The sequence below is a fragment of the Hemicordylus capensis genome, chromosome 5 (assembly GCF_027244095.1).
Source record: "Hemicordylus capensis ecotype Gifberg chromosome 5, rHemCap1.1.pri, whole genome shotgun sequence".
Lineage (NCBI taxonomy): Eukaryota > Metazoa > Chordata > Lepidosauria > Squamata > Cordylidae > Hemicordylus > Hemicordylus capensis.
Window position 1 is genome coordinate 175,240,078 of NC_069661.1, and position 27,754 is coordinate 175,267,831.

Genomic DNA, 27,754 nt, shown 5'->3' on the forward strand with positions numbered 1-27,754 from the left:
ATGACCTATGTGGATTATGTTTTTGCTGCTGTGCACCACCCAGAGCCATTTGGATGGGATGGTATATAAATGTAATAAATAAATAAATAAAAATAGTATATAAATATTAGTAATAGTAGTAGTTCAACTGTGGTTATTGTCATCTTTTCAACATAAACCTCAAACTGTGGCTGATTCAGTAATTGCCTTTAAATACTGAAGGGAATAAATAGTTTCCTCTGCTTCACTAACCTAAAAAAAACAAATGGTGACTTGTCACTTCAAGTAAGCTACATTCCTCAAAGTGAGTAAAGTGAAGCAAATAGCTGATAAGGTGAGAGTACAAGTGGAAAACAAAACAAGGTGTTACTGATAGATGCTGAAATTGCCCTTCCATCCATCTGCATAACTGTACATTCTTCAGAATTATAAATTAGCAGCACAGATGTGAGGCTGCTTCTTCTGGAACAAGCTCATTGCTATTCCGGACTTTAACCTGGTGGGTTGTGAAGTGAATGTCAAATAGTGTAAAAGTAGCTTAAAAGCCAACGAAGCGTTAGGAAATATGGAGGTTCTATAAATCCTTTCATGAACTGAAGACCTGGAGCTGGTCTTATAATCAAATGCCTTTGTATATGAATCATTCCTATATGTAAAAGCAGATAGCTTGTGTGTGTGTGTGTGTGTGTGTGTGTGTAACTCAAACATAGAGACGCTTGTTAACTTATGCAGACTACAGCTTGTAACATGCTGGCTATTCCTCTCCCAGTGGCACAGCCACCAAGCCCATCAACTGGTAGTATTCTAAAGTTACTGTATAATGGATTGTCACACATAATAAGTAGACTTCTACACGACCAGGCACAAGTGGGATGCATACATGGGTAAGGTATCTAACTTTGGCACATGTTCATGTATAAATCAGGCCTTACTAACCATAGAGGAGAGAACACCACCACCCATCCCATTTTTGTTCTGTTGATACTGTAATAAGATCTGGTAAAATACCTTTTCCACTTTTTCCTGTTATATGCTGAGGCCCCTCCCAAAATGAATCATTATTGCCTGTGAATCCCCTGATCCTATGACAGATCTGAAAAGCAGAAAGGTTGACAATCTAATACTTTAATTACAAAAGATCACAATTTGCTCATAATAGCAACTGTCAAAATAAAAGAGACAGTGGGTCAATGAATCAGAGCACCATTGGCAATGAATCAACACAATAACTTGCCTGTCGACAAAAGCAATAAAAAATGTGTGTGTGTTCGTGTGTATCTATAGCCCTGTTCACACTGTGGCCTGGTTCACATAATTATTCAAATCTAGGTTTAGTGTGGGTTACAGACATGTGTACACTTGTACAATACAACATTTGAATAAAGCTTACAACTTTCTCAGTAAAAAGGATATTTACATCTTAAGCCAAACAGACAAAAGTTTCCACAAAATGCTGAACCTGCATTGATCATGCCTATCTGGAAATCTGTGTGACTCAACAATGAATTCATCACTTCTATAAATTCTGAAGTATGCTTTGCAAAGCAGTAAAATCCATACTCCTGCACTTGCATATCCTACAGTACAGAATGCACTAGATGCATTATTATGCACAACTACTAACACATGCTGCCTCATAGAAAATAGACACTATTATTAATTTATATTCTACATTTGTACTGAGCTAGAAATGTAAACCACAATACAGTATGTTACGCCATCTGCATATAACAGTTTGTAACTGTTGATTTAGATGCAGCACTTCAAAATCAAATGCCTACACTAAGCTCAACCATCCATTGATCAATATACGAATATGACAAATATGACAATATCCGACAATATCCAAGGAATGACAGAGAACCTGCAAGTGGAATAAAACTACAATCCTTAGTGGTAAAAACTAACTCTCAGCAGCTTCTTTTCTAAGTTTGCTCTGAGTTCTGGGGTCTACAAAATGATTAATAAAAGCTCTGATGCACAGAATATGTCTGAAATTAAATGAGAATAGATTTTATTACACAAAGTAGCCAGACTGAGAATAGATTTTATTATGCAGAGTAACCCATTGCCCTGATATTCAGTCAATAGTCTGACTGTAGTCAATAGTCTGGAAGATCCAGAGTTGATTGTCCTCTTCAGACTGTGCTGAGGTTTCCTATATTCTCCATCCAGTCTGTCTGGTTTAGGTATTGTAAAATCATGTCATTTAATTTTTGAAGGTCTTCAATGCTCTTCCTTTCTTGAACAATTTTTTTGGACACTTCATCCATCTTGTCTCCAGTATGAACTATAGAAGAAGAGGTAATGTTTCAAGCAGTTTATCACATTGTCAGATTAACAACACAGCACAGATAATACATAACAACATATAACATATAACAATATGTCCAACTGAAGCACTGCTTTACATTTTAACTGAAAAGTGCAGTTGTTGGTTCACCAATTTGCCTTTGTTCACTTCCAGCAAATCTGAATCAGCATGGTCAGTGATGCTCAGGTTGGAGATGCTGTGGTATGTTCTAAATCAATCCACCAAGCCACTTGGTATACCACACCACCGGGGCAGACATGCTCATACATGTGCACACACACACACACACACACACACACACACACACACACAGAGTAAATCCTGGACAAGCTTAGTGGCTGTGAAGGAGTTCATCCTCTGATCTGTTATGTACTTGGTGAGGATGGCAACTCCATCCTCCATTAGACTGTCAAAGATGCCAGTCTTCTTTCTAGAAAGAAAATAGAAAAATGAAAGAGTAACCCACCCTGGTGTGATTCTGAGAAATACAAAGGAGCCACATAGGGTTGGCCCTGGAATATAAATATGAGGGATCCTGTGCCATCCAAGCCACTGGCCAGCATCTCCTCCCCCTGTTTTATATCTTATCAAGTTGAGTTAACAGTAAGACAACTATGATCATGGAATGTTGTCCTAGAGATAGCAGCTGATGTGTTTTTTTCTTACAAGCATAGACATTTGTAATGCTTCACACCACAATAGTTGGAGAAAAGCCCAGTCTCCAGGCTTTTCAGTAAACACATCACACTTTACTTTGCAGCAACTCTGTGTGGTAAATGCCAAATCAGCACTGGCAGATCATGAGGCAGAGGCTTCAGCATGAAGCGCATGGGACTTGCATCAAGGGGACAACATTGGCAGATCATGAAGAGGCCATGAGTTCCATTATGCAGTAGACAGAATTTGCATCATGAGGACCAAGAGCCTTCTGAGTTTCAATTCTGTTTGTGAAATGGGAATTTTCACCTAGTACAAGTGAACACACTCTGCAGCTTTACATATTGTTCTAGTAAGTAAATGGCCAATAATAATGGGTCAACATGCCCTAGCTGACTATCCACACCAGAGGCTTTGCAAGGCACTGAGAAAATCTGGGGCTCGGCCCCCTTTAGATAATTAAACTCAATGATACTTCTCCCCCAAGAATAATTAGGTATGTTTTTTAAAATCTCTAATATTACAATAAAGTTTCTATTATTATAATTCAACCATGAAGGCAGAAGCAGCAGAGAGCTAGGTAAGGCTAGGCATTCTCTCTCCCCCAAGCTCTGTGCAAGTGTCGCCACTGTTGAACTGGAAGAGGTCATGGAGGAGGAAGAGAATTGAGACTCTGAGCAATGGGCCATCCCATAATGACCCCTCAATCCCCATTCTGAGGATCCTAAACTCCATTTTTCTATATCCCCAGGGTTTCATGGTTTGCTTTGTTTAGGGAAGCCAGGCCATTCTTGGCATTGCATCTCATCTTCATATCCCAGGGACAATCCTATGTGGCTCTCTTGTCTTCCTCAGAATCACATCTGGTCTCTTTTTTTTCTGGAAGGAAAACTTGCATCTCAGCAGGGATAAAGCATTTTTTAAAGGAATAAAAAAAATCTGATCAGCAGTAATAAAACACCTAGGCAACACGACTATAAGGCAATATTTTCAGTAACCCAAACACAGCATATTTGATCTCTTCTGTCCCTTCAAGGTTTTATGCAGATGATTCATCCTTCCAATTATGCTGATATCTTGTTGCTTGGTTTGGCTAAAAAAAGCAGTTGGGGAAGTTAAACCAGATGCTAAATGCTGCTCTCCCAATTTGGTTTAAAAGGGGATCCCTCTTTTTCCCAGCCTACAAAGCAACTGCATTTGTTTCTATTCTATACCCCCAAAATGGGGGTATTCCTAATGGCAGTGGTGTTGTTTCAGTGCTGACACAATTCTTAGCTGCCACAGAGGCTCTGCAGGTTCAGTAGCAGCATGGATGTCCTTTAGAATCAGAACAAGTTCAGGCACCCCACTCTTGAATTGGTGGGGTGCTTCACAGCATGTAGGCCAATAATAATTATCCTTGAATCCTTTCATGCTTAGAGTTTAAACTTTAGAGTTTGATTTTAATGTTGTTTTAATGTAAACTGCCCTGAGCCTTTTGGAAGGGCGGTGTAAAAGTTTTAATAATAAATAAATAAAATAAAATAAACCCCACCATAACCAAATTTCTACCCCAAGTCTCATGAAAATGCACACATTCATGCACCTGTACATATACTTATAGTCACTCTCTTAGGCATCAAAGAGGAGAAAGAGAGAGAAACAAAACAAAAGGACAGGGAGGCATATACAAGCCAAACAATGCAATTATCTCCAAAACATTATATGAAAAGTAATCAGCTTTCATTATTCAGGTTCTATCTGTCTCTTTTCATACATATCACCTGTTCCCTCACTAGCAACTGCAAAATAAGCCAACATTGAATTGATGGTGGGATTTTTTTCACCAGCAGCGAGTGAAGCAGAGGAGGCTGCACATTTGGGCAAAGGGGGCATTGCCCCCCGCTTGCCAATCCCACATTCTCTCACCAAACATACCATCTCTTCCTCTCTGTCTTTCCCTCTGTGTGTCTGTCTCTCTTGGATGCTTCCCAGATTACCCACTACACAGTGGTAAAATGCTTCAGCTTGGGCAGATCACATTGAAAACGTAAAGAAAGGATTGAAGCTGTTTGTTGTGCAAAGCCACCAGCAGGGGGAGCAGCCTTTTTTATCTTGCGCAAAACTCTACAATGGGAAAATACAGCTATTTTTTTTCGACGCACATGCAACATTATAAGGCTGTGACGCATTTCCGAAGCCAAAAGAAGGCTTCGGAAATGCGAATAGCAACCAGCTGTCAGCTCAGGGACTGCAGTGTCAAAACACAGGTAGTCTGGAAGCACACTTAATGGACACATAGTGACACTGTTGTAGTGTCCAATCTGGAAAGTGCCTTGCTTGAATGTTGCTTTTGCTATTTCAGTGCTTGCCAGTAGATGGCATTGGCTCTTGGTCTTTTTTTTAAAAATCCCTTTGCAAATTCATTTTCTCCCTCTTAGGGTGTTCAGTGGGATCCATTGCCCCCAAATGAAGTAATTACCATACTTTGTCACTACCCAAATTGTATATTTAGTGCCTCAGCACCAATCAGGATGCGCCTTTTGGGAACATTTGTTGCAAGGCAGTATATAAATATTTGTATTTTTTTCTTTCCCCCACAAGGGTGGGCAGGAGCTAGCCCAGCCCCTAACCAATCAGAAGTCAGAATAGCTTACAGGCACCTATTCTGACCAATAGCCAGCAAACAAGGCCAACCCAACTATTTGATTTCCCAGAGTCCTTCTAGGCAGCCAGAGTAGACTCTCTGGAGATCTGTATGCAAAATGGGAGCACTCAGCTCACAAGCAAATGGAGTTCAGAACAGATAGGAGCCCTGTCTATCTTTCTCCAGAGGAAAGCCAGCTCTATACTCCTCACTCAGCACAGGAGGCATCAGATTTCTCCAGCATTTGCTAGGAGCTCTTTTCTTTTTCTTTTCTTTTAAAAAATGCCACTAACAAATCTTGGCAAAGTTCAGAGATCTAGAGAATGAGGGGGAAACCAAGGAGTGAATTTAGCTCTAAATAGCCAGCTGCCAAGTGCTGGTGTCAATTACAGAGATGTTGATTGGGACAAGCAAACAACTGTACAGATGGAGAAAACCATGGGCTAATGATTCACTACTTTTAAACTTAGGGTTGGACATGCCTACTATTAGCCCCACCTATGGTTACCCCCGACTCCCTCCCTTCTGCCCCACCCTGGCCCCCAAAAGCAGCCTCTGTCACTGGAGTGAAGATCAGCTTCATAGCCACTCATAGAGCTTCCTACTATAGGATTTTCTTACCACAGGTGTGCATTGTTCTTTCGTTCACTTATTTATTCATAGTATCATATATCAAAGTTGAGAGAACGTTATAAAACATTTCATAGAATACAGGCCCATTAAATTCTAGCCTGTGCAAGCTATATCAGTAGAACTAAGGTGTACTTACTTACCTATTAAGATTATTACAAAAGAAACAAGTGCCAAGCTGACAATTAAAGTAATGATCAAAGTTACAAAGAACCAGCTTGGGCATTTCATGCTGCTTTGCATCGCCAAACAGCCATCACTGTCTGAGTTCTCTTCCCAGACTGCTGTAAAACAAAAACAAAAAGATTCTAAGATGACACCTCTTATGGCCCATGGAGAATTAATGTGGCAAATCAGCTGTGACTCTGAGAAGAAAATAGCAGAAAATATTCATAATATCTCAACCATAAACCAAAAATAACCATGCTAACTTATATTTCACTAGCAATTCTGCAAGAAAGGACTCTTAAAATTCCACCTGCTTAATCAACAGATTGTTATGTAGTTGTTCTTTTTTATTATGAATTAGCATGTAGATGGTAAACCTCACAAAGCCCTCTCAGACAGTTTTAAAAGGCTACGTTGAAACACCTGAAACGATGTCTCAGATGTGTTGAGTTTAGGCAATGTTTTAACTAGTGTATTTGTCAGCCACCATGAGGGTATGTTTGGGTTAAAAGGCGAGCTGGAACTATAATCAATTATATATTTTGTTAGGGTGGGTGTTAGCAGTGGCATCCTTTGGACCGGACCTCCAGTCCGAGGACTGGTCCTTTGCCAGGGGGCCCTAGTGTGGGTAGCGTTGTTGTGGCCACACTGCCATGTGTTGCACCGCCCACACTGAGCAGCCGAGTGTGCAAGACCTGCAGCTGGGGTCCCCACCAACCCACCCTGATCTCTCTCCCATGCGGTGGGAGGCCATGGCCGATTCAGTGTGGGCTGTGCCTGCCTGCCTTGGTAGCTGCTTCTGCCCTGTCTTCCTTCCCAGGCACGCCAGCAGATGTAGCAGGAATGGCAAAAAGTTATGCTTCTTTGTGCAAGTGGTTTGCTTATCTTTTTTTGTTCGCACCGCACGGAAAAGGGCAGCCTGCCTGATCTCCCCTAGGCCTGGCAGAGCTGGGTTAGGCCAGGCAAGAAGCTCTTGGAGCTGCATACACACATGGTGGGGAGCCACAGGTGTTTTCAAGCAGCCTGCCCGAGCCACGCAACACCGGAGAGGACAAACAGCGAGGCATGGCAGGCAGCCAGTCTGCAGGCAGAGTGGCGAACACTGTGCACACCCTGCCCTGCTGCTGTGTGTACTGAGCAGTGCCTACCTCCTCCTCTGACCTAGTAATGGAAAGTATGTGATTTCCTTTTTGTGGTTACCAACCCCCACCCTAGGTATATTTATGGAATGGCTTGGCACAGGGTTTTCATATCTGGCACGGATATAGGGCAGGGTGGGAGGGCTCTGTATCTCTAATTTGAAGTGGATTGGTCCATCTGTTAATAAATTTTTAATTTTTTAAAAAACAAAAAGTCCTATAAGTGGCTTGCTTCATGGCAGAAAATTACAAAATCTTCTGGAACTGAAGCCCGCACGCACACACCCCCACACCCCCGCCGTATACCAGTGGGAAGCTGTGTGAAACCATCAGGCTATGGGTGGGGGCAGATAGGATGCTTATTTTGCAAGGGCCCCCCCAGCAACCCACTAGGTCCAGGCTCCAAAATTACCCAGGTGCACCTCTGAGTGTTAGTAATCACAATCAATACTATGAATGAAACTAGAAGGCAATAGGAAGCTAGTACTAAAGCTGGACCACTATTAATAATGTGCGTCTCTGATTCAATTTATGTCATGATACTTCCCTAATAAGGTGAGGTTCTTTGGGTTGCTGGCACTGGCCCATTGGCCTACTAGCACCATATCTTTGATGATTCCCCACCACCAATGGAATAGCTGCCCCTATTATGCTATTAGGGGCATTTTACCTCGGTAAAACATGGGGTAGAAGAACAGGGCTACCCTCTGCTAGCACAGCTGGGAGCAAAGGGCTCCCGTCACTCCACTCGTGGGTGACCCCAGGCAGCTCGTGTCGTGAAAATAGCGTCATTATGTGCTGGAATGTTGGAAGGCATCAAAACAACATACTTCTCTTTGGCTGCATTCTGAAATCACAAACTGGACAACGGCCCATTGAAGTCAAAAGAGTTGAAAACAAATGGCTCTGAACTGCAGCTCTTTCAAAACTCCAAGCAAACATTGATATGCAAACAATTGCTATAATGAATTTGAAATACAGAAAGCCAAGAATAGCCTGCACGAATTAACTGCACTGAGTGGCACCAAATATATAAGCATAGAAACTACCATGCTGTAAGACAGAGGCAGCAGAATGGACCTTCTTTGAGTATTGTAATAAGAAATGATTCCAATCACTTTTTGCTTTTATTCTTCCCCTGATTTCCCCCCCATCTAGGCTAGTATCTTGACTGGGTCTGATGGACTCTCCCTTACATCCCACTGCTCCACCAACCCCTTTGCCCACCCTCTTCCTCCATTTGCTATGGGATACAAGTAAGCTCCTGCTTGCTACAGCAATGGAAGGAAGGTGGATTCAGGGTCTAGTAAAGCAATGGGGCAGAAAGTTCAGCACAGCAGTTTAGACACCGGGAGCATTCAGAAACAATGCAGAAGCTTGGTTGAATTTTGGTGTTCCCAGGTTTTTTCGTCTGAACATGCCTCCAACTTCAACTGAGGTTCAGTCTGGCCCAACAAACCAAACTTTGTAACCAAAGTTTGTAGTTGGCTTGGTTGTTTTAACTGCTTCAATTTGCGTTGCATCTAAACTGACCCTAGCAGTTTATTTTCAGCTTGTTGCAAAAGTTCTGCCTCTGCCCACAAAGAGGCCAGTGCAGAGCAGCCAAGAAGCAACTGAGTAATGCCTCTCCATGGTTTCTCCTCCAGACAAACCATGGGCAAAACCTCCCCAGCAACTACTGACGTCTCCGCTACCATAAGCAGGCTGCAACACCAACTCTCCTATACTGTTGTGTGCTGGATGCAGACATTGACCAGGAGTTTCAGGGGGTGGGAGGAAGGACAGGGTGGCTACAGGAGCCAAAAGCAAGCCACAAGCTGATTTCTGCTTGGGGAGCCATGGGGTAGTGTCCTCATTTCTCTCTAACCTAAGTATTACAAGAAAGCTCTGTGCTGACAAGAAGGCTGTGGGCTGCTCATCTTTGTATAGCCATGCCACAGCCAGGCTCTGACCAGTTGAAAGCAGCCGAGGATGGGCAGAAAGAGCCACTGTGCCTCATGCAACATTTCTCTCCCTATGCCAAGCTGGCAGTGGTGAGGGAGAGAGTGACAGGGCAAAGCATTGCCAGGGCTCAGGCAGACTTGGAACTCTGGGATTGTGTCTGGGAGGACTAGCCAAAGGGAGGGGCAAAACAAACCACTCTCTCTCTCTCTCTCTCTCTCTCTCTCTCTCTCGGTAGACCACAGAGTGTATCTCTGCTTGTTTGTTAAATTCAAACGTGGTTCCATGTTGCATCTGACAGAGCCCACTTAGTGCCGAAAAGCTATTCAAGTAACAGTTACCAGCCAACATCCAAAACCACCCTCCACTGACATGGCAGGGTTTTCCATTGTGCTGGGAAGGACACAATGTTTTGCAATCTCTCTTTCCTTCTGCAGCCACCTGTGCCTCTCAAAACGGTGTCCCTGAGCTTTTGGGGGACCATCAAGGAGATCGTTTAGGAGGTATAGGCAGCTGCAGAGGAAAAGAGAGAGTGCCTCTCTTCCCTCACACAATAGAAAACCTGGCATCGGCAGAGGGTCATCCTTTCCAGAGACTTTTACGCACAGCAGGTTTTACCACATGTATACAGGGAGGCTTTGTGGCAAACTCGAATTTGTCCCCAAAGACCGACACAAATAGTGGATTTTTTTAACCCCAGATATAAATCGGGTTACACAATAATGCATAGTGAAAAACCCAAATTGTGTGTGAGCGGCTCCCCGATAACTCAGAGGGACTTTGGGGTAAATCTAGCTGATATTTGAACGCAGCCCCTCTATTCCAGAGGAGTTACGAGTCAAAGGGCTTCAAAAGCCCCGTGTGAAAAGCTTCCAGGAGCACTTCCAGACAGCAGGCCTTACTGCAGTTAACTTCGTGGCTTTACTGCAAGTTTGAATCCCCCCCCCCACCAAAGCGATACAAAAAGTGGATTTTTAAACCCCGGACATAAATCGGACTATGCTCTAATGTGCAATGAAAAACCCAAATTGTGTGTGAGGTGCTCCCTGGTAGCTTGCTGGGACTTTGGAGTAAATCTGGCTAATATGTGAATGCAAATGCTCCATTCTGGAGGAGGAATGAGCTATAAGCTTCATCTGGAAATGCTCCGGCTTAGGATCTGGCCACCCTAGGGATCGACCTATCCTTTGGGCAGGGTGACCAGCGCAATTGTCCCCAGCCCCATGCTCACCCAGGCCTCACGGCCAGCCTCAAACACCCATGCATTCCCTGTCAGCTGCCGCTCCTCATCCTCCCTTCCCACTCTATATCCACCATGCACAGCACTAAGGAGTTCAGTTGCCTCCTTTGTTCTAGTGATGAGAGCAGCAACCCAACTTCCCAGTGCCACACAAACTGGATCCTAAATGAGCGGCACACATGGGCCCAGATCAGGCATCCAGCTTGCCGAACTTCCCAGCGCCAGGAAAGCAGTGTTCCCTCTAAGATGTGTGCGTGTGTGCGCGCTCACAAGTTTTTGGATGTCCACTCAGTTAGTTTTAGATCCCGCTCAGCTGAATCAGGAAAGCCCCATTCTGAATGCCTTGATACTGCCGCCCAGAACAAAACTCATTCCGCATACAGATGAAAAAAATTAGAGAGGACACTGCATGAGAGATGGATACTAAATGAGAGATGAGTGCCTCATGTAGGTGAGGGGCCAGGGCAGTGCTGGGGGAGAAGGTATGGGAGAAGCCAAGAGACAGTGGCAGTGTAGATGAGGTGGCACGAACAAGCAGCTAGAGTGTCACTAATGGTGGGGTTGGAGTGCCCCCATCAAACTGCCAAATCCATTCATGCTGCATTCTTGGAGAATATTGCTTTAAATTGTAAAGGTGACTCGTTAAACTGAATATTACTTTTTTTAAAATTTTATTCTGAGAAATTGTTCTTCCTCTGTTTTAAAACCTGTTTTGTAAAGGCTTTTAGTCCTATGCAATAAAACTCTGATGATGATGGTGATGATTTTGAAAAGAGAAAGTTTCTAGCCCATATACTAAAGAAAAGATGCAAGTAGCATTGTATCCAATTGCACACTAAGAAGAAGTATAATTATGTAACCTTAAATCTGTTAGGCTACCTGTACTGGCTCTTTTGCAAAGATTTCCCAATGTGGCCCTCGTATGACCTCATTACAACATTTAATTGGCTTCAGGCCCAAGGCAGGTTTTTGTGCAAAAGTTTGCAAAATTGCTGGCAGAAGAAAAGCTGTGGGTTCTTAGTCAAGCAACATGGAGCCTTGACACACAAAACTTTCACATCCTTGAATGTGGTACTTTCTAGGGAAGAAATTCAAAACATTAGTACAAGATTAAATTATCCATCAGAGTAGAATAAATCTTGTACTTTTTTTTTTGAATGCAGGGATAGTGGGGCCAAGCTAGACAATATGCAGATTGTGTGAGAGACCTGTATGTTTCTTTTTAGCCTACGTTATAGTAGGCTTATGAGATCACCCAGCTGTGTGTGTGTATCCCTATCAACTTTCCAATGCTTGGACCAATATGAACCAAATCAGGTACTGTTGTAGGGACACATAGGGAAACCTCAATGATGTCGTTTGTGATGATGTCAGCCACCCCAGTTCAAGATGGCAGACACATGAACATTTGAGGCACAAGTGAACTAACTTGTGGACTGTCTAACCAATTTGAACCAAATTTGGTCAGTTGTAGTGAGTGATATATGGGGACACCTCAATGGCATAGTTTGCAATGATGTCATCCACTCCAATCCAAGATGGCAGGTGTGTGAATGTTTGAGGCACAATTGGGCTAACTTGTGAACCGCCTAATTGGTTTGAACCAAATTTGCTATAGATGAAGAAACACATAGGGATGGCTCAAGGGCATAGTTTGTAATTATGTTATCCACTCCAGTTCAAGATGGCGGATGCATGAATGTTTGAGGTGTAAGTGGGAACCAATTTGGACCAAATTTGGTACAGTTGTAGGGATAGTTAAAGGAAAGTAGACAGATTAGTTCTTACTAGAAAAACTTGTTTCAAATGTAAACTGCAGTTATGATGGGGGTTGCTAATCCAGATTGGGACCATGGCAAAGGGAAAGAGTTGGAGCCAACTCCCAGCTGTAGTCCTGACCCAAACCAACCCCTGCAGCTGCTATTTACATTTTAAAAACAAACATGCAGCTTCAGTAACCATCTGCGTATAGTCTAGGCTGGTCCTCTGGTGCAAAGTTCATATCTGTGATGAAGAGAGTAGCATCTAGTATGGAAAACACTTTTGACATGGACTTCTGCTGCTATCAGTTGCATCTCTTGAATGATATTCTCTTTTTATTTCTTGCTTGCTATAATATAATATGTAAACAGCAGTCATAATTATATGTTTATCCATTTGATCAGAAATCAATTAGACCATAATTTGTATTTTACTGGTATCCATCAGCCAAATAGACACATTGTGCAGAATCCAGGCTAAGTTAATCATGACTAAGCCTCACTGAAATAAATGAGACATGACTAGCCTACCTTCCAGTAATTTCAATGGGGTAGCCACCTAATGGTGCAGCGGGAAATGACTTGACTAGCAAGCCAGGGCTTGCTGATTGGAATCCTCACTGGTAAGTTTCCCAGGCTATGGGAAACATTTATATAGGGCAGCAGCAATATAGGAAGCAGCAATATAGGGAGATGATGAAAGGCATAATCTCACAGTGTGTGGGAGATGGCAATGCTAAACTCCTCCTGTATTCTACCAAAGAAAACCACAGGGCTCTGTGGTCGCCAGGAGTTGACAGCAACTCAAAGGCACACTTTACTTTAAATTTCAATGCAGCTTAATCACGACTAGCTTAGTGGGATCCTGCCTGTCTATTATAAGCCAAGGAGAAGCCATAGGGTTCTATATTTGTTCAAGAATCAAAATGTGGCACATTGCCAAGAAACTATAACTTTGAAAGAGCTTTGAACACACAGCAAGGGAGTTGGGCATGAGCAGCTAAAAATAATCTTGTTGCCATGTGTACATTAGAGACAAAGATACATGAGAATTAAAATGAGTACAGAGCAATTTTAAAGAGTTATTTGACAAAGCTACATGGAATGAGATAACTGTTTGGTTTCTCAGGAGCATATCATGTTCAATTAAATCCACCACCAAAGAAATGCAATCCCCAAAATGGGTGGTATTTACTCCTCCTCTTTGAAATAAAAGCTCACTGCCAAATTGTTAAGATCAGAATAGAAAGATCAGAGGGAATTAGAATCTTATATTCTAACATGCCAATTATTCTAAACAATCCATTTCGTTCACAGGAAAAAAATACAGCAGCTAAAATCTCCTACAGAAGGGAAAAGATACAGATCAAAAGCAGCTAATGGGAAAGTACACTGACACTGTTCATAGCTTGAAAAGCAATGATCAGAGAAGCAATTAATTCATTTTTGAAGAGGCATAAATGCAGTTACTACCAGTTCAGTTTATTCTCAGATCAATGATATTGTATGAATGAATGCTGCCCAAGAGAGGAACCAGATAAAACAGGAGACACAGATCCTGTTGTGTAAAGGAGGGACTATAGTAGTTACAGGTATTGTTCTCCCCCACCCCAGACCTTCTGTTTAAATCATTCAGAAAACACATGTATCTACCATATTTACCCAAATAAAAGACAATTCTAAATTTAAGGTTACCTTCTTAAAAATAGAGGTTATATCTGTGTTTACCAGAAAGGGACTCTGAATTTAAGATTTCAACCCCACCCCCACCCCCGCTCCCCGCTGCAATTTCTAACAGCAACAAACTTGGGGAGAAACTAGACTTGGGTTCAGGTAAATATAGTAGTTAAATATGTTGCAAAATGAGTAGTGTTGTTTTGATATCTTGAAAACCAGTTGGCATACATACTTTGGTAATGAGATCGAGCCACACAAAGTCTTTGTTCATTTAAGTTGTTTAAGGAATCAACAGCGTAAAGTTTTCGTTCATCATGGGAGTCATTTCCAAAAGAAGAATTCTCCATCATGCCTAAAAAACAAGAAAAATAGTTAAGAAACCTAACTCTGACGTGTCTTTAATCAAAATATAGGCACTTCCAGGTAATGTGATGGTGGCACACCAAAACAGGAGACAGTAAGTATCTCAGAAAAAGGTGTCATCTGACATAGGGGCTTTTCATGCTACCTTTGAGGGCCATGTGCTATAGCTGCTGTGCTGATCCTGCTAGAACAATGGTTGATAGAATCCTTATGTGGACCAGAGTATCAAACTTGCAAGCACCACCTAACTGGAAGCATCCTAAATCCAAGCTACAAGAAGATCATATCAATTGGACCAAGAAATTGGACCAAGAAATTGGACATGCTGGTCCTCAAATAAGAACTAAGACTTTGCTTTTTACCTTCAAATAGGAGTCAATTGCCCTTAAAAGTTTTAATCCTGTTGGTCATTAAGCCCCATGCTTAAAAGACTGTGAAGGATGCACAAGAGAATGAAAACAACCAGAATGAAAGAAAATACTGAGGGAGGGAGGAAAAAGGTCGAATTTTTTTTTAAAACCTTATTTTGTTGCTGCTCATAAAGGTTTGTTCTGTTTCACCCTTTTGCCCTTTTGGCTTCTCACCAAGGACATTCTGAATAGTGCTAAGGGACACACGTGGTTCAGAGCTTGCCAACTGTCTTTCCCCTGCATGGGTTTCTGTGTTACTAAACACAAGTTTCCTGAGTCATCCTTTCCTCTCTTCTCAGCATTCACAGAAGCAGGTCCTTTGTGCTTTTATCCAGAAATGACAAGCTAGACTGTACCTCAACAAGGTACAAGTGCTATTCACTTCTATAGTGAACTGCCACTGCAGTACAAGTCATCTTTACATATAACTCTGACTAATAGCCATCAATTTTCCTCAGTCTTAGTTTTCATATACTACAGATGAGATGGCAAACCAATGTCTGGACTTTGGCTTGCTATCTCCTCTGCAGTTAAGGTCCCCAGTAATTGTATGTTCCCAACCAAAAACAACCCTCTACAACTAGAAAAAAGTAAGGTTTTAGTTTAGTCTGCTCTTTGACATCTCATTTTCTGTGTGACGATTCCCCTCCTGAAAGACCATTTGGTCACATGAACTCTTAACGGAAGGTTGAAGGAGTACACCCCAGATGCGTTACCACCTTATCTGCTGTTTATGAAAACTTGGTTTAGGAAAAGCACAGCTGTGATTCTTGTTTTATTTATTCTGGGTCTGGTTTTTTGAGAAGAAAACTAGCAAACATGTTTCTAGACTTGTTTGCCAAGTGTAACACAGAATTTGGAGAATTTAATTTTTTTAAAATTTATTCAATTTCTATACCGCTCTTCCAAAATGGCTCAGGGCAGTTTACACAGAGAAATAACAAATAAATAAGATGGATCCCTGTGCCCAAAGGGCTCACAATCTAAAAAGAAACATAAGACAGACAACAGCCACTGGAGGGATGCTGTGCTGGGGGTGGATAGGGCCAGTTACTCTCCCTGCTAAATAAAGAGAATCACCACGTTGGAAGGTGCCTCTTTGCTAAGTTCGCAGGGGTCTATTGCAGATTTCTGTTGCAGAATATTGCATATTTTTACAGAATCCTGCCAGTGGCCATTGAATGTCAGCCCTAAGCCTTTGTAGCCAGCATCTGGCAGCCCAGTGGCTCTGTTCTGTCCCCCACCATGACCCTCAGCAGTATCCCTGCTCCTATCCTTTCTAGACATTGCCTATCAGCACCTCAGTGTTCCTGTACACATCTGCATTTCATCGTCTGGTTTGGGCTGTTTCAACTTTGTGTGTAGAATTCACAAGAGCACTTTCAGATATGTGTAAGAGACGGCAGTATTTTAAAATGCAGAACATCTATCTTTGAATTCTGCCAAAAAGCTGTGGGTACTGGCTTCAGGAAGCCAATTCACTGATTACCAGCCCTACATCCTGGATGAGGCAAGATCCAGAGAACATCTGTTGCACTACTGATATAATAGTGGCTCAGGGTGGTTTTTAATTGTAAACCACCCTGAGCCATTTTGGAAGGGCGGTATAAAAATTGAATAGAATAAATAATAAATAAATAATATTAGGTATTCTAATATTATTTATTAGACAATTCTCTATGGCTTTGTAATAGCAGCTGCCCTCCTGGGGTAAATAAAGGTAAAGTGTGCCATCGAGTTGGTATCAACTCCTGGTGACCACAGAGCCCTGTGGTTGTCTTTGGTAGAATACAGAAGGGGTTTACCATTGCCAGTATGAAATGATGCCTTTCAGCATCTTCCTATATCGCTGCTGCCCGATATAGGTCCCAGAGGGGATTCAGTTGGGGGGGATTTTCATTGGGGCTGTGGTGCAGGGGGAAAGTGATAGCTCCCCTCACTCTACACTGTGGTCCTGATACTGTTCAGCTCCTCCATGGCTGGTCTTTACAAAAGGAAGAATCAAAATCGAAGAGGAAATGATGTACATAATGTAAAGTATCACTTGACCCTCAGTGAGTACATTTGAACTAGCCTACATAAGCAATGTGGTCACTAGAATGCTTTAAAGCGGTATATAAATGTAAGTGCTATTTAAAGGAGGCTACCTACAGTTTTTTTTAAATAATGTGGCTACATTTCTGCTATGTAGCCACAACCAGCCCTGCTGCACAAACACGAGAGCACTTACCAACTGCTGCATCAGCTTGCAGCACATACACCCCTCTCCAGTTGGCACACTCATTTGCGGACAATTGGCTGCATTGGTCTATAGAGCAATTGAGCTTCACAATATTCAAATATTAGGGTAGGGGGTCAATTCATACAGAGACAGAGGGAAATGGTCACTGCTGAACGATAAATCTGTTAACTTTTCATTCCAACCAACTCTTGAAGATGAAGGATTAGGCTACTGTAGCAACTGACCAGTTATATATAATAGGAAATATTTCATATATGCAACACTGAGTTCAGGACAGATGGATTATCATACCCTTAGGGAAATATCACAGTGTGGAAGGAAGCCATGTCTGAAAGCCATGTCACTGATGTTATTTTTTGTTTCCTCCTATGAAGATATTCATAGGACAGGACCCAGCATTTCTGTGCAAACCATGCACATTCTAAATATTAATTACCAAGATGCAGAAGTCTTCATGATATTTTTAATATTTAAACTTTTTCTATTACAGAGGAATCAAGCAAGACTGGGCTCTAATGAACTCGGCGCTAGTAAATATAATTAGCTTTGACTGGCTGGTTTTCATTGTAGTTTGAAATACTTACAGCCAACTATTCCATTATGCACTTAGGACGTATTAAAATTAAAAACAAGAAGTTGTATCCAATTTGTATTTTATTTCCCCCATGTGTGTGCCTGGAAAGAAACCAGAGCAGACAATTAAGTCATTATTAAGAACTAAGTACTCGGTTCTTACACAGCTAATATAATCTTTCTGCCGTTTGAGTGAGTCATCAATATTTATTTGATCACTTACTCATGACTCCTTTTTACAACTTTTCCCAAATACAGAGGATGAAAATGGAACTTAATAAGCTTTAGTTCACCAAAGAACAAATAAATTCTTAACAGATTTAAAGCTGTAAAAATGGAATGTTGCTTATATCTTAACCATACCCTGCTAAGCTTCTGTTCAGAAGAATTCCAGAATCATGTTCCAGCAGGAAACATTTTGTATGCTGTTCCCCTTGTCTTCTGGAAATCCATTAGAGTGTCTCTCCTGAGCCTGCAAGCTCAGCTCTGAAAGTTAACGGAGTGTCCTTTCGTCTATATTTAGTATTCATTTCAACTAAGTTGTCGGGTTTCAAATATTTGACCAGATAGTGTATATGTTTTATGTTGTGTAGAGAGCTGTATATGCTTTTTAATAGTCTTAAATAGTTGGGAATCCACCATTTCAATAAAATATGCTGAAGATTGCTATATTTCTGCAGTGCTCTTCTCCAGTATAAAAGTTCCTAGTTGCATAAATGCTTTCATTAGCTGTTGCAGAGAATTTAGTAGCTTGGGGTCAAAGCCAATATAGCCAGACAGCCTCATATTGCTGGGGAACAACAGTAGGAGATGGTTACTGTCTTCATATTCTGCTTTTGGGCAGAACATCATGCCAAAAACAGTGAGACACAGGATGCCAGTTTAGATGAACCGTTTGTCTAATTCAGCAGGATTCTCTTTATATGACCAAGTCTTTGGAATAGCCTCCACAGACACATTCAGAATGACTGCTGCATTACTGTTTAGGTACCATATTAAGACTTTTATTTGCCAAGGCTTTTTGTTGAATTCAGTAATCCAAAAACCTTCGGTTTGAGAGGTAAGGTGCTTTACATTTTCACTCATGATCTAAAAAGAATAGAAATTGCAAGTTAATGTGCCCATCTTAACTTCCGTGTCATATAAGCTGTAAGGACTTTGTACAGTTTGTTATATGATTATGGCTTTAGAAATGAGGTTCCATGCTCCCACACTCTGCTGTGATCAGAGATGCATCAGGCAGAAATTAATCAGGGGCATCTCTAGGCAGTGATCAGGGAAGCTGTACCAATTAAATGTCTACCTGGATATATCCCTCCACAGCCCAGTGTCCAACTGAAAGACTAAGGCTAAGTGAGGATACATGGAGCCTCATTTCTAAAGCCATCATCATATACCAGACTGTATAAAATCTTTTTAGAGCATGAGTAAAAATGTAAAGCATCTTAACTTTCATCTTAAATGAAAGGTTTTTGGATTACTGAATTTCCAGGCATTTTAAAAAGGAACATCTGATTAGGCACTATGAGTAAGAGCTTACACATGCTGGTTAAGTGGAGTATTCCCGTTTTAGGCAGTATACCTCTGATGTAAAACCTTGGTGTTCAAAGGCAGTATGCCACCACCTTATATACCACCTCAAAGCCCCAGTCACCTCTCCTCCACCTTGCATTCCCTGGTAAGTACTAGGGATGTGTACTTACCAGATGGGGTATGTGTGTTGGCTTGAGGATTTGCCTTCAAGCCAGACCGTGCCCGGTTCAGCTCAACCTCAAGCCGAACCTCCCAGGTCAGCTTGGAGCTGGTCTGGGTTTCGAAAAGTAAAAACAATTTTTTAAAAAATTAACTCACCGCCAGGCCTGGGGTAACTTTGCTGCCTCTGAGGGGTGGGCGGGTGCTTTTGTGGCCACTTCCCCCTCCCCTCCATTGGCTTCCCCCCAGTCTTTACGGGGCCACTTTGGCCCATTTATGGGCCTTTCTGGTCCTCTCACAGCTCTCAGTGGCCATTTTGAAGGCCACCACACATGCACATGGGCTATTTGCATGCCCAAATGGGCTATTTGTCATGACCTGGGCACACAAATAGCTCATATGGATGCTCAGCAGCCTTCAAAATGGTCACTGTGAGCTGGGAGAGGGCCAGAAAGGCCCGAAAATGGGCTGAACTGGCCCTGTAATGACTGGGGGAGGCTGATGGGGGAAGGGCAAGCTTCAGAGACACCCCATGGCCACAGAAGCACCCTGTGAAGTTACCCTGGGTCTGGTGTTTTTTGTTTGTTTGTTTGTTTGTTTGTTTTTTGTTTTGTTTTAAGGTTTTATTTTATTTTTACTTTTTGAACCCAGACCGACTCGAACTCAAGCCGAAGCCGGGGGTGGTGGTAGTGGTGGTTGGAGGTACACAAAACCAAACATGCCCGGTCTGGTTCGAGTCCAGTCCAGATTCAATCTGAACCGGGCAAACCGGTATTGTGCATACCCCAAGTAAGTACAATTGCCACTAGGGATGTGCGAACAGGCTCAAGGTTGAGCTTGATCTAGCTTGAACCGGGCAGGTTTGAAGGCTCACCCTCAAGCCAAACCAGCCCCTGAAAAATGGGAATGGTCTGAGATAAGGGTGAGCAACCCCCAGTTCAAAGCCCCAACTCGTGAGCCAGCTCAAGGGGCATACTTATAAAAGGGAATCCAGCAAGCATTCCTTTCATAAGTAGAGGGTTTGGCCAGTAGTAATAGGCCGCCTCCAGCATCAGAGGCAAGAGACCTCTAAATACCAGTTCCCGGTGATTAGCAGTAGGAGAGAAGGCATGTCCTCAGCTCTTACCTATGGGCTTCCCAGGGGCATCTTGTGGGCTACTGTGTGAAGCAGAATACTGGATTAGATGGGCCGTGGGCCAGCAAGATTTGGTGGCGGCACTGTCGTGAGAGCTCATAGCATTGGGCAAGCGTTCAGGGCAAAAAAAGAAAAGGTGGCCGTCCCAGGTAAGGGGGAGGTGGCAGCGGCAGCAAAGCCTGGCCTGGCCGCCGGGGGCAGGAGACAGTGGTGGGATGGCAGGCCAGGCCATCCCGGGTAAGGGGGAGGTGGCGGTAAAGCCCAGCCTGGCCGCTGGGAGCAGCAGGCGGCAGCGGGACGGCAGGCCAGGCCATCCTGGGTAAGGGGGAGGCAGCGGTAAAGCCCAGCCTGGCCGCCAGGGGCAGGCCAGGCCATCCTGGGTAAGGGGGAGGCGGTGGTGGAAGTGGCAAAGCCCGGCCTGGCCGCAGGGGGCGGGAGGCGGAGGGCCAGGCTGGTGAGGCGAGAAAGTGATGGGGAAGCAGCAGAGAGACTGGAAAGGGGGTGAGAGTGGGGCAGGAGGGAGGGTGAGAGGGAAAGAGAGAGTGGGGCAGGAGGGAGGGGAGGGGGAAAGAGAGAGTGGGGGAGGAAGGAGGGGGCAGGAGGGAGGGGGAGGAGAGGGGGCAATAAAGAGTGGGGCAGGATGGAGGGGGAGGGGGCATGAGTGGGGCAGGAGGGAGTGGGGAGGGCAAGAGAGTGGGGCAGGAGGGAGGGAGGGGGAGGGAGAGTGGGGCAGAAGGGAGGAGGAACAGCCAGCCCCAAATAGCGCACATATGCTCTGTGCGGGTAGGCTAGTTTACCATTTAAAACGGCAAGCCAATTGTGGTGGCAGCCCGGCGGAGATGGCAGCGATCATGCCTGGCTTGCCGGGATGGCAGCAATTGCAGCAGGGTTGGCAAGGAATCGTGGCGGCAGTGGCTCCTCCAGCCCTGCAGCTGGCCTCCCAAATAACAGACGCAGGCACAACTGCCATTACAGTGAAGCCATTTGGGTGGCATTTTAAAAAGGGAAAATTTGCTGTGCCAGACAGGTGCCAGCACCATCATCGGTTTGCAGTTTTTAAAAGGCAAATAAGAGTATTTTTCATCGCCACCCCCCTCCGCAATTACTACTGGCCAAACCCTCTCTGGATTCCTCTTTACAAGTATGCCTCTTGAGCCAGCTCACGATCTGGCTCAGGGGGCTCGATGGTCAGACCAGAACAGACTGGTAGCAGCTTGATCAAGCCTGAGCCTCCCAATTCAGTTTGAATTCAGCTCAAATTCAAACCAAACCGGGAAAACTGGTTCCATGCACATCCCTAATTGCACCTCACTGCTGCCATACGTGCCTTTACAAGTCTATTCACCATCTTGACCCCACTGCCTCACATAGCTTGTATGTGCCCCTGTTGCCTTGCCACCAGCTTATGCTTCCTCATAAGCATTCACCGAAGCTTGAGTTCTCTTCCACAATTCGTTACCACCTCCTTGCATTCCCTTGCAAGTTCATGCACTACTCCGCCGCAGCCATGGAAATAGTGCTGGTCGTAAATACATTTCCAATATGTCCCCATGTGCTTTCCCAATCCCAATGTCCCTGTGTAGTTCTCAACCCCATGGGCTCTGCTTCCTGCAGAAGAGGCACCAGAGATGACCATGTTGGAAGCAGCACCAGGAGGATGCTACAGATCCATTGGGATTGCAGTGTCCCATGAACAACCCTAGTAGCAGCAAACACTTGTTTTCCAGAGTTTAAGGATCAAATTTTTAACTGCATCTTAGCCACTTTCTGCACCAGGTCTGAAGGGCGGTGTTCCCTAGTTGATGCCTGCAAACTTTCAGGCAGATTGGGCAAACAATTTAGATTTTATCACCAACAGAATATTCAGGGCTAATAAGGTTAGAATGCTGAAAACTTTCCTATCTGAATTATATTAGCAGAACTGTGACATAAGGAAAGGTTATTTGGTAGGAGTTTTCTCCACCACAGAAGCTCCCTCTACAATTGGAGGATAAATTTTCCTTTCCATTGAAAAACTGCTGGTTTTGATCAGTATTCTTTGGAGGGTACTATAATATCTTAAGCCTTGTTTGACAGCAATTACCACCCATTCCTTTCCAGATTAATAGCATTATAGGCCTCAATAACTGGGCTGGGCACTGAATTGATCTTCAGACTCGCAGATTACCACCCCCACTTTAGTAGCACAGATCTTTTTCTTTTTGACAACACATAGTTATTAAGGGATACTAGCTTAAACCACGCAGAGCATCTGCATGCTAGTACAGTCAACAGCAGTGGTTGACTGGGCCCTTCCTTCTTGCTGCCGCCGTCATGACTGCTCGATCCCTTTTGGCCGCTAACCGGCTAGGGCCTGTCCCTTGCCCTTCCTTCTTTCTCTCTTCTCTTTCTTTCTTTTTGTCTCTTTCTCTCTCCTCCACTCACTTTTCCCCTGTCTGTCCCCCCCACTTCTTTTTTTGTTCTCTCTCTCTCTCTTCCCCTTCCTGAGTTAACAGATCTTGTTCATCTTGTTTCCTCATCTAATTCACACAACAGAAGCCTCCTTCTGAAGGGGCTCTTTACTCCCTCATGACCCCTTTCTTCACAGACCCCTGCCCACTATCCTTTTATATACATACTAGTATTTTTAAGCCCGTTAAAATAACGGGCGCTAGTACCTTTTTGTTTGTTTGTTTTCTTTATTCCTTCTCCCTCTCTCTCGCCCTCCTTTTTTTTGTTTCTCTCTCTCTCTCTCTTTCATTCCTTCCTTTTCTCTCCCTCTTCCTCTCTTTCCTTTCCTTTCTTTTCTCTCTCTTCCTGTTTCTCTCTCTCCTTTCCTTCCTTTCTTCCACCTCTTCTCACTCCCTTGTTTCTGTTTTCTTTCTCTTTTCCTCTTTGCTTTCTTTATTGGGCTCGCTCTTTGGGGCTGGCTGCTCCTCTGCCCTCCCCAGTCAAGTGGGTGGCCGGGCGGAGAGTTCCGCCTCCACCTCCGCCAAGAGTTCTCCCCGGTTCCCACTTGTTCCCCGCTTGCTCTTCGCCGCGGTTGGGCGGCCGGGCCCGAGAGTGCCGCCGGCGCTGTGGGCGGCTCGGTCGCCGGGCCGAGAGTGCTGCTGTCGCAGTGGGCGGCCGGGCCGAGAGTTCTGCTGCTGCTGCCGCCCAGAGTTGTTCCCGGTTCCCGCTTTGCCGCTTGCTCGTCGCTGTGGGCAGCCAGGCGGAAAGTCCCGCCACCAGCACCGCCAAGAGTTCTCCCGGTTGCTTGCTCTCCCTCGAAGACAACATGGCCGCCCGTGTCCCTGCGGCTGTATCTTTCTCAGGCGCTCTGAGCATGCGCTCCGCGCATGCCCAGAACACCCGAGAAAGACACGGGCGCTGAGACATGGGCGCACACCTAACCATTTTATTATAGAGGATACTCCTCTACAATCAAGAACGTCTTCCGACCAGTAACAGTTGCATTCCGACTGACCTTAACCATCACAGGCTTCTCTTCCCTATCTGCATATGGAATCTCCACTGCCCAATCACCACAGTGCCACAGACTCCTCCCCCCATCTGCATATGGAATCCCCACTGCCCAATCACTATGGTGCTTCTGCTCTCACAGGCTCGTCCTCCCTATCTGCATATGGAATCCCCACTGCCCAATCAGGTGCTTCTGCTCCTGAACTCTCACAAGAGCTGCCACACACAGGATTAGCCATGGGTATGCCTTAGAGAATTATATATATAGATTTTAAGTCTGCAAATTTGGCAATACTCTACTTAGCCCAACAGAGTAATCAGGATCCTATCTATCTGTCTATCTGTCTATCTGTCTATCTATCTATCTATCTATCAGACTTCTATACTGCCCAAAACTTGCATCTCTGGGCAGTTTACAATTAAAATAATATAAGCATTAAAATCATTAAATTTGGAATCTTTTGCAAACATGGAATATTAGGGGTTCTCAACCTTGGGTCCCTCAGTTAAACTCCCATAATCCTCAACCACAATGGCATTTGGCCATTATGGCTGGGGATTATGGGAGTTGAAGTCCACCAACATCTGGGAACCTAAGGTTGAGAACCCCTGAATCTAAAAGCCTGGGTGAACAAATTTGTCTCCAGTATGTCTTCAGTATGTGCGGGGTGGGGGTGGGGGTGCTTGTGATTACTCAGTGGAGAGGGGATGCTGGGCCATTAGAAAAATTCAAAAGCTACATGGGGCCAGTGAAAACAACACACAAGCAAGCTTTTGAATTCCCCCAAACGCTTCATCAGGCTGGATGTCAAGTAAAGCAAAAAGGAGGTGAGGAGAGGAGAGCTGGGCAAGTTCAGTAGAGCCGGAGTCTACAGTTTAACCCTCTCATGATGGAGGTGGAGTTTTAGCAGGAGTTGTGTAGTTGCAGGGCCGGATCCAGATGACGTTAGGACCACCCACTGAAATTAATTTAGTCATCTCTCATTTGTGCCAGTGCTGTTTGGTCATGATCACCTGGCTTGATCTGGATCCTGCTCTTAGATGTGCACTTTGTGAGGCAGACACAATGAAACCCGCACAGCTCCTCCAAAACTCCTTAAAAATGGTTACATGGCAGGTGCTTGGAATGGGGTTTTTTTAAACGGTGAAAGAAAATGTGAAGAAGAGAGGTGGGGACCTGGCATTAAAGGGAAGGGGGTGATTCTGAGATGGCGGAGGGCGTGAGGCATTGTAGTGGTGGATGCCTCATCTTCCTCGCTGGGGAGATGAGGCACTGTTCAGGGTGGGTGAGGCAATGGTGCACTGGACCGCGCTCGGAAGGTCGCCTGGGTCCAAGAGCTGCCGCCACTGTCCTTGTGCACCAGAGTGTAGCAGGTGATCCCCCATCCTCTCTCACAATGCACGTTTCTGTGTCCCCCTCCCAACTCCCCTGCGTGCGCCAATCACACCAGCCTGCCTTTGGGGCCATGCAGCTCACGTGGTCCCACATGCTGCCCGCGCGTACCTGCGAGGTGAGCCAAGGCAGCCCTCCTCCCTCGCTCCTCTGCTTAGCCTTCACTGCGGCATGATCCCGGCCAGAGGTTGTCCCCTGCACCCGGCGAGGTCATAAAGGGGACCGCCGTCTTCCACCGGCAGTGCAGACCAGGGGGGTATAGGGGGCCGAGGGACCACAACACCGCACCAATGCAAGAGGGAAACGGCGTTTCCTCTCAAGTTGCCTTGGCCGCAACAGGCAGCTGGTTTTAAATCAGTTTGGATCGGACACGAACCATGCTGGGCATCAAATCCCCAGGATCACTTCATTCCAGTGCCATTCATCCAATGACCCTTTTGCATGAACACACAAAATGGTATCTTGCCTCTTCCCCATACCACGCTGCCTCCCTCCTCCACTTAGCCCTCCTTGGTACGCGTGCTCGCTCCCCCTCCCCCAAGGAAGGTCCACCTGCACTCCCTTTCTGCAAAGCCCGAGCCAAGTTGGCCCTCCTCCCTCCCTCCGCCACTTAGCCCTCACTGCAGCATGATCCCGGTCAGAAGTTCCACCCCCTGACAAGGTCACAAAGGGGGCTGCCGTCTTCCACCAACAGTGCAGACCAGGGGGTTACAGAGGACCGAGGGACCACAACGCCCCACCGATGCAAGAGGTAAATAGCGTTCCCTCTCAAGGCGCCTCGGCCGCAACAGGCAGCTGGGTTTCAATCAACCAACCTTTGGCTGCAAACAATGAGCATGCAAGAACCAGCAGCCCTTCAAGTGGCACCCACGGGCATACCTTTTCCTTGATGCTCCCACGATGCATACAGTTTGAAGCTGTAATGATAGGGGGAAAGATAGCTGTAGGAAGATCTCAGCAGCACATGGAGGCAAGGCACAAGAAGGGTCCCATGCCTCCGTGATACTCTTCCTCTTCTGTGCCATGTGCAAAATTGAGGAAGTGAGTGCCTTGACTGCAGTTGTTGTGGGCGGGGGTTGACTCCCAGTCAGGCACCGGCACTCAACCCTTCGGGGACCGGCAGCTGTCCAGGGACCGGTGGTTGAGAAACTGTGGTTTATATGGTTTGTCAGTAGCTATCAGGAAGCACACTACCATCTGAAACAACTGCTTTCACATTCCGAGACAGCTTTTTAGTCTTGGCTTAGAGTTCCTAAAGTTCAATTCATATATAACACCATTGCCTAATTAACACAGTCTAAGTTTTTGTAAGTCACAGCCTACTTCAGATGCCAGATGGCATTAGGAAGATAGGTAGAAAGCTTTTATGATGCAGTAACATCTAGGTCATATCACACCATGCACTAGATCATGTTGAAAGCAGCTGTTCAATTCTCAGGTTAAAAGAAAAAGCCCTCAAGTACTAAAAACATAACAGGCAACCAGTCATTTTTTTAATAGGAAGGATAGACACCAGTGTCTTCCAGAAGCAATGCAAGGCTCACATATTGCTGTTAGAAGTGCCTGAGGCTACAGAACCATTTAGCAAGTGATTAAAAGCCATTGGAACTATTCACAGGAGCAGAAAACAGGGTGACCTCCTACATACAACTGGAAACCTATTTTTACCTCATAGCAAACGCATGAGCATATGGTGCAGACTCAGCAGGGAGCGTGTGAGGAACATACGATTAACATGTCAGGGTTCCCAATCCCCAGCCACAGCTAGCATTGTTGGTCCTCCAGCCCTGCCCCCTGGCAGCAACAGCACACACACACACACACCCCCGGTGTGGGCAGGGTGATCATGTGACCCAAGGAGACCACTCAGAACTGCAGTCCCACTGCTGCTCCCTGATTGGTAGCCTCAGTTAACCCTTTCCTGGCAACTGCAGCACTGTCAAAGGCACTGAATGCCCCATGCCCAAAACTCCCTGCTCACAACAAGGCAGAGATGGAAGGAGAGAGGAGAGAGCAGCTGCAGTTGCCAGCCAGCCCAAAGGAATAGGGGTGTGCACGGAACCGCCACACTGCGGTCCGGCACTGGGGTGGGGGGTCGCTTTAAGAGCGGTGGGAGGGTTTACTTACCCCTCCCGCCGCTTTCTGCTGTGGCGCCATAATTAGTAGAGTAATTGGGGCGTCAGGATACCTCCCTGCCGCCCCTCCCCCACTGTGGCTCTGCAAAGCTCCCAGTAATGCATTGTGCGCGTGCTTCACGTCACTGATGTGCGTGCGCACAAAGCATTACTGGGAGCTTTTACGGCGTCACAGCGGAAAGCAGCGGGAGGGGGAAGTAAACCCTCCTGCCGCTCTTAAAGCTACCCCCACCCCCGGT

General features: G+C 45.0%; 1 protein-coding gene across 3 annotated transcripts; it reads right to left on the reverse strand.

Annotated features, from left to right (window-relative positions):
* Positions 1 to 1,088: 1,088 nt before the first annotated feature.
* Positions 1,089 to 27,189, reverse strand: LSMEM1 (leucine rich single-pass membrane protein 1). Of its 3 annotated transcripts, none has more exons than XM_053251830.1 (4): positions 27,049 to 27,189; positions 14,364 to 14,483; positions 6,350 to 6,490; positions 1,089 to 2,269 (listed from the first exon to the last, which is right to left on the reverse strand). In XM_053251830.1, exons 2-4 carry the CDS (start codon positions 14,479 to 14,481, stop codon positions 2,118 to 2,120), a joined length of 411 nt encoding a protein of 136 aa, XP_053107805.1. In that variant the 5' UTR covers positions 14,482 to 14,483; positions 27,049 to 27,189; the 3' UTR covers positions 1,089 to 2,117. The 3 variants fall into 3 exon arrangements, with proteins under 3 accessions (XP_053107805.1, XP_053107804.1, XP_053107807.1); XM_053251829.1 differs by lacking the exon at positions 27,049 to 27,189 and adding an exon at positions 18,083 to 18,230; XM_053251832.1 differs by lacking the exon at positions 27,049 to 27,189 and adding an exon at positions 14,857 to 14,945.
* Between the last annotated feature and the right edge of the window lie 565 nt (positions 27,190 to 27,754).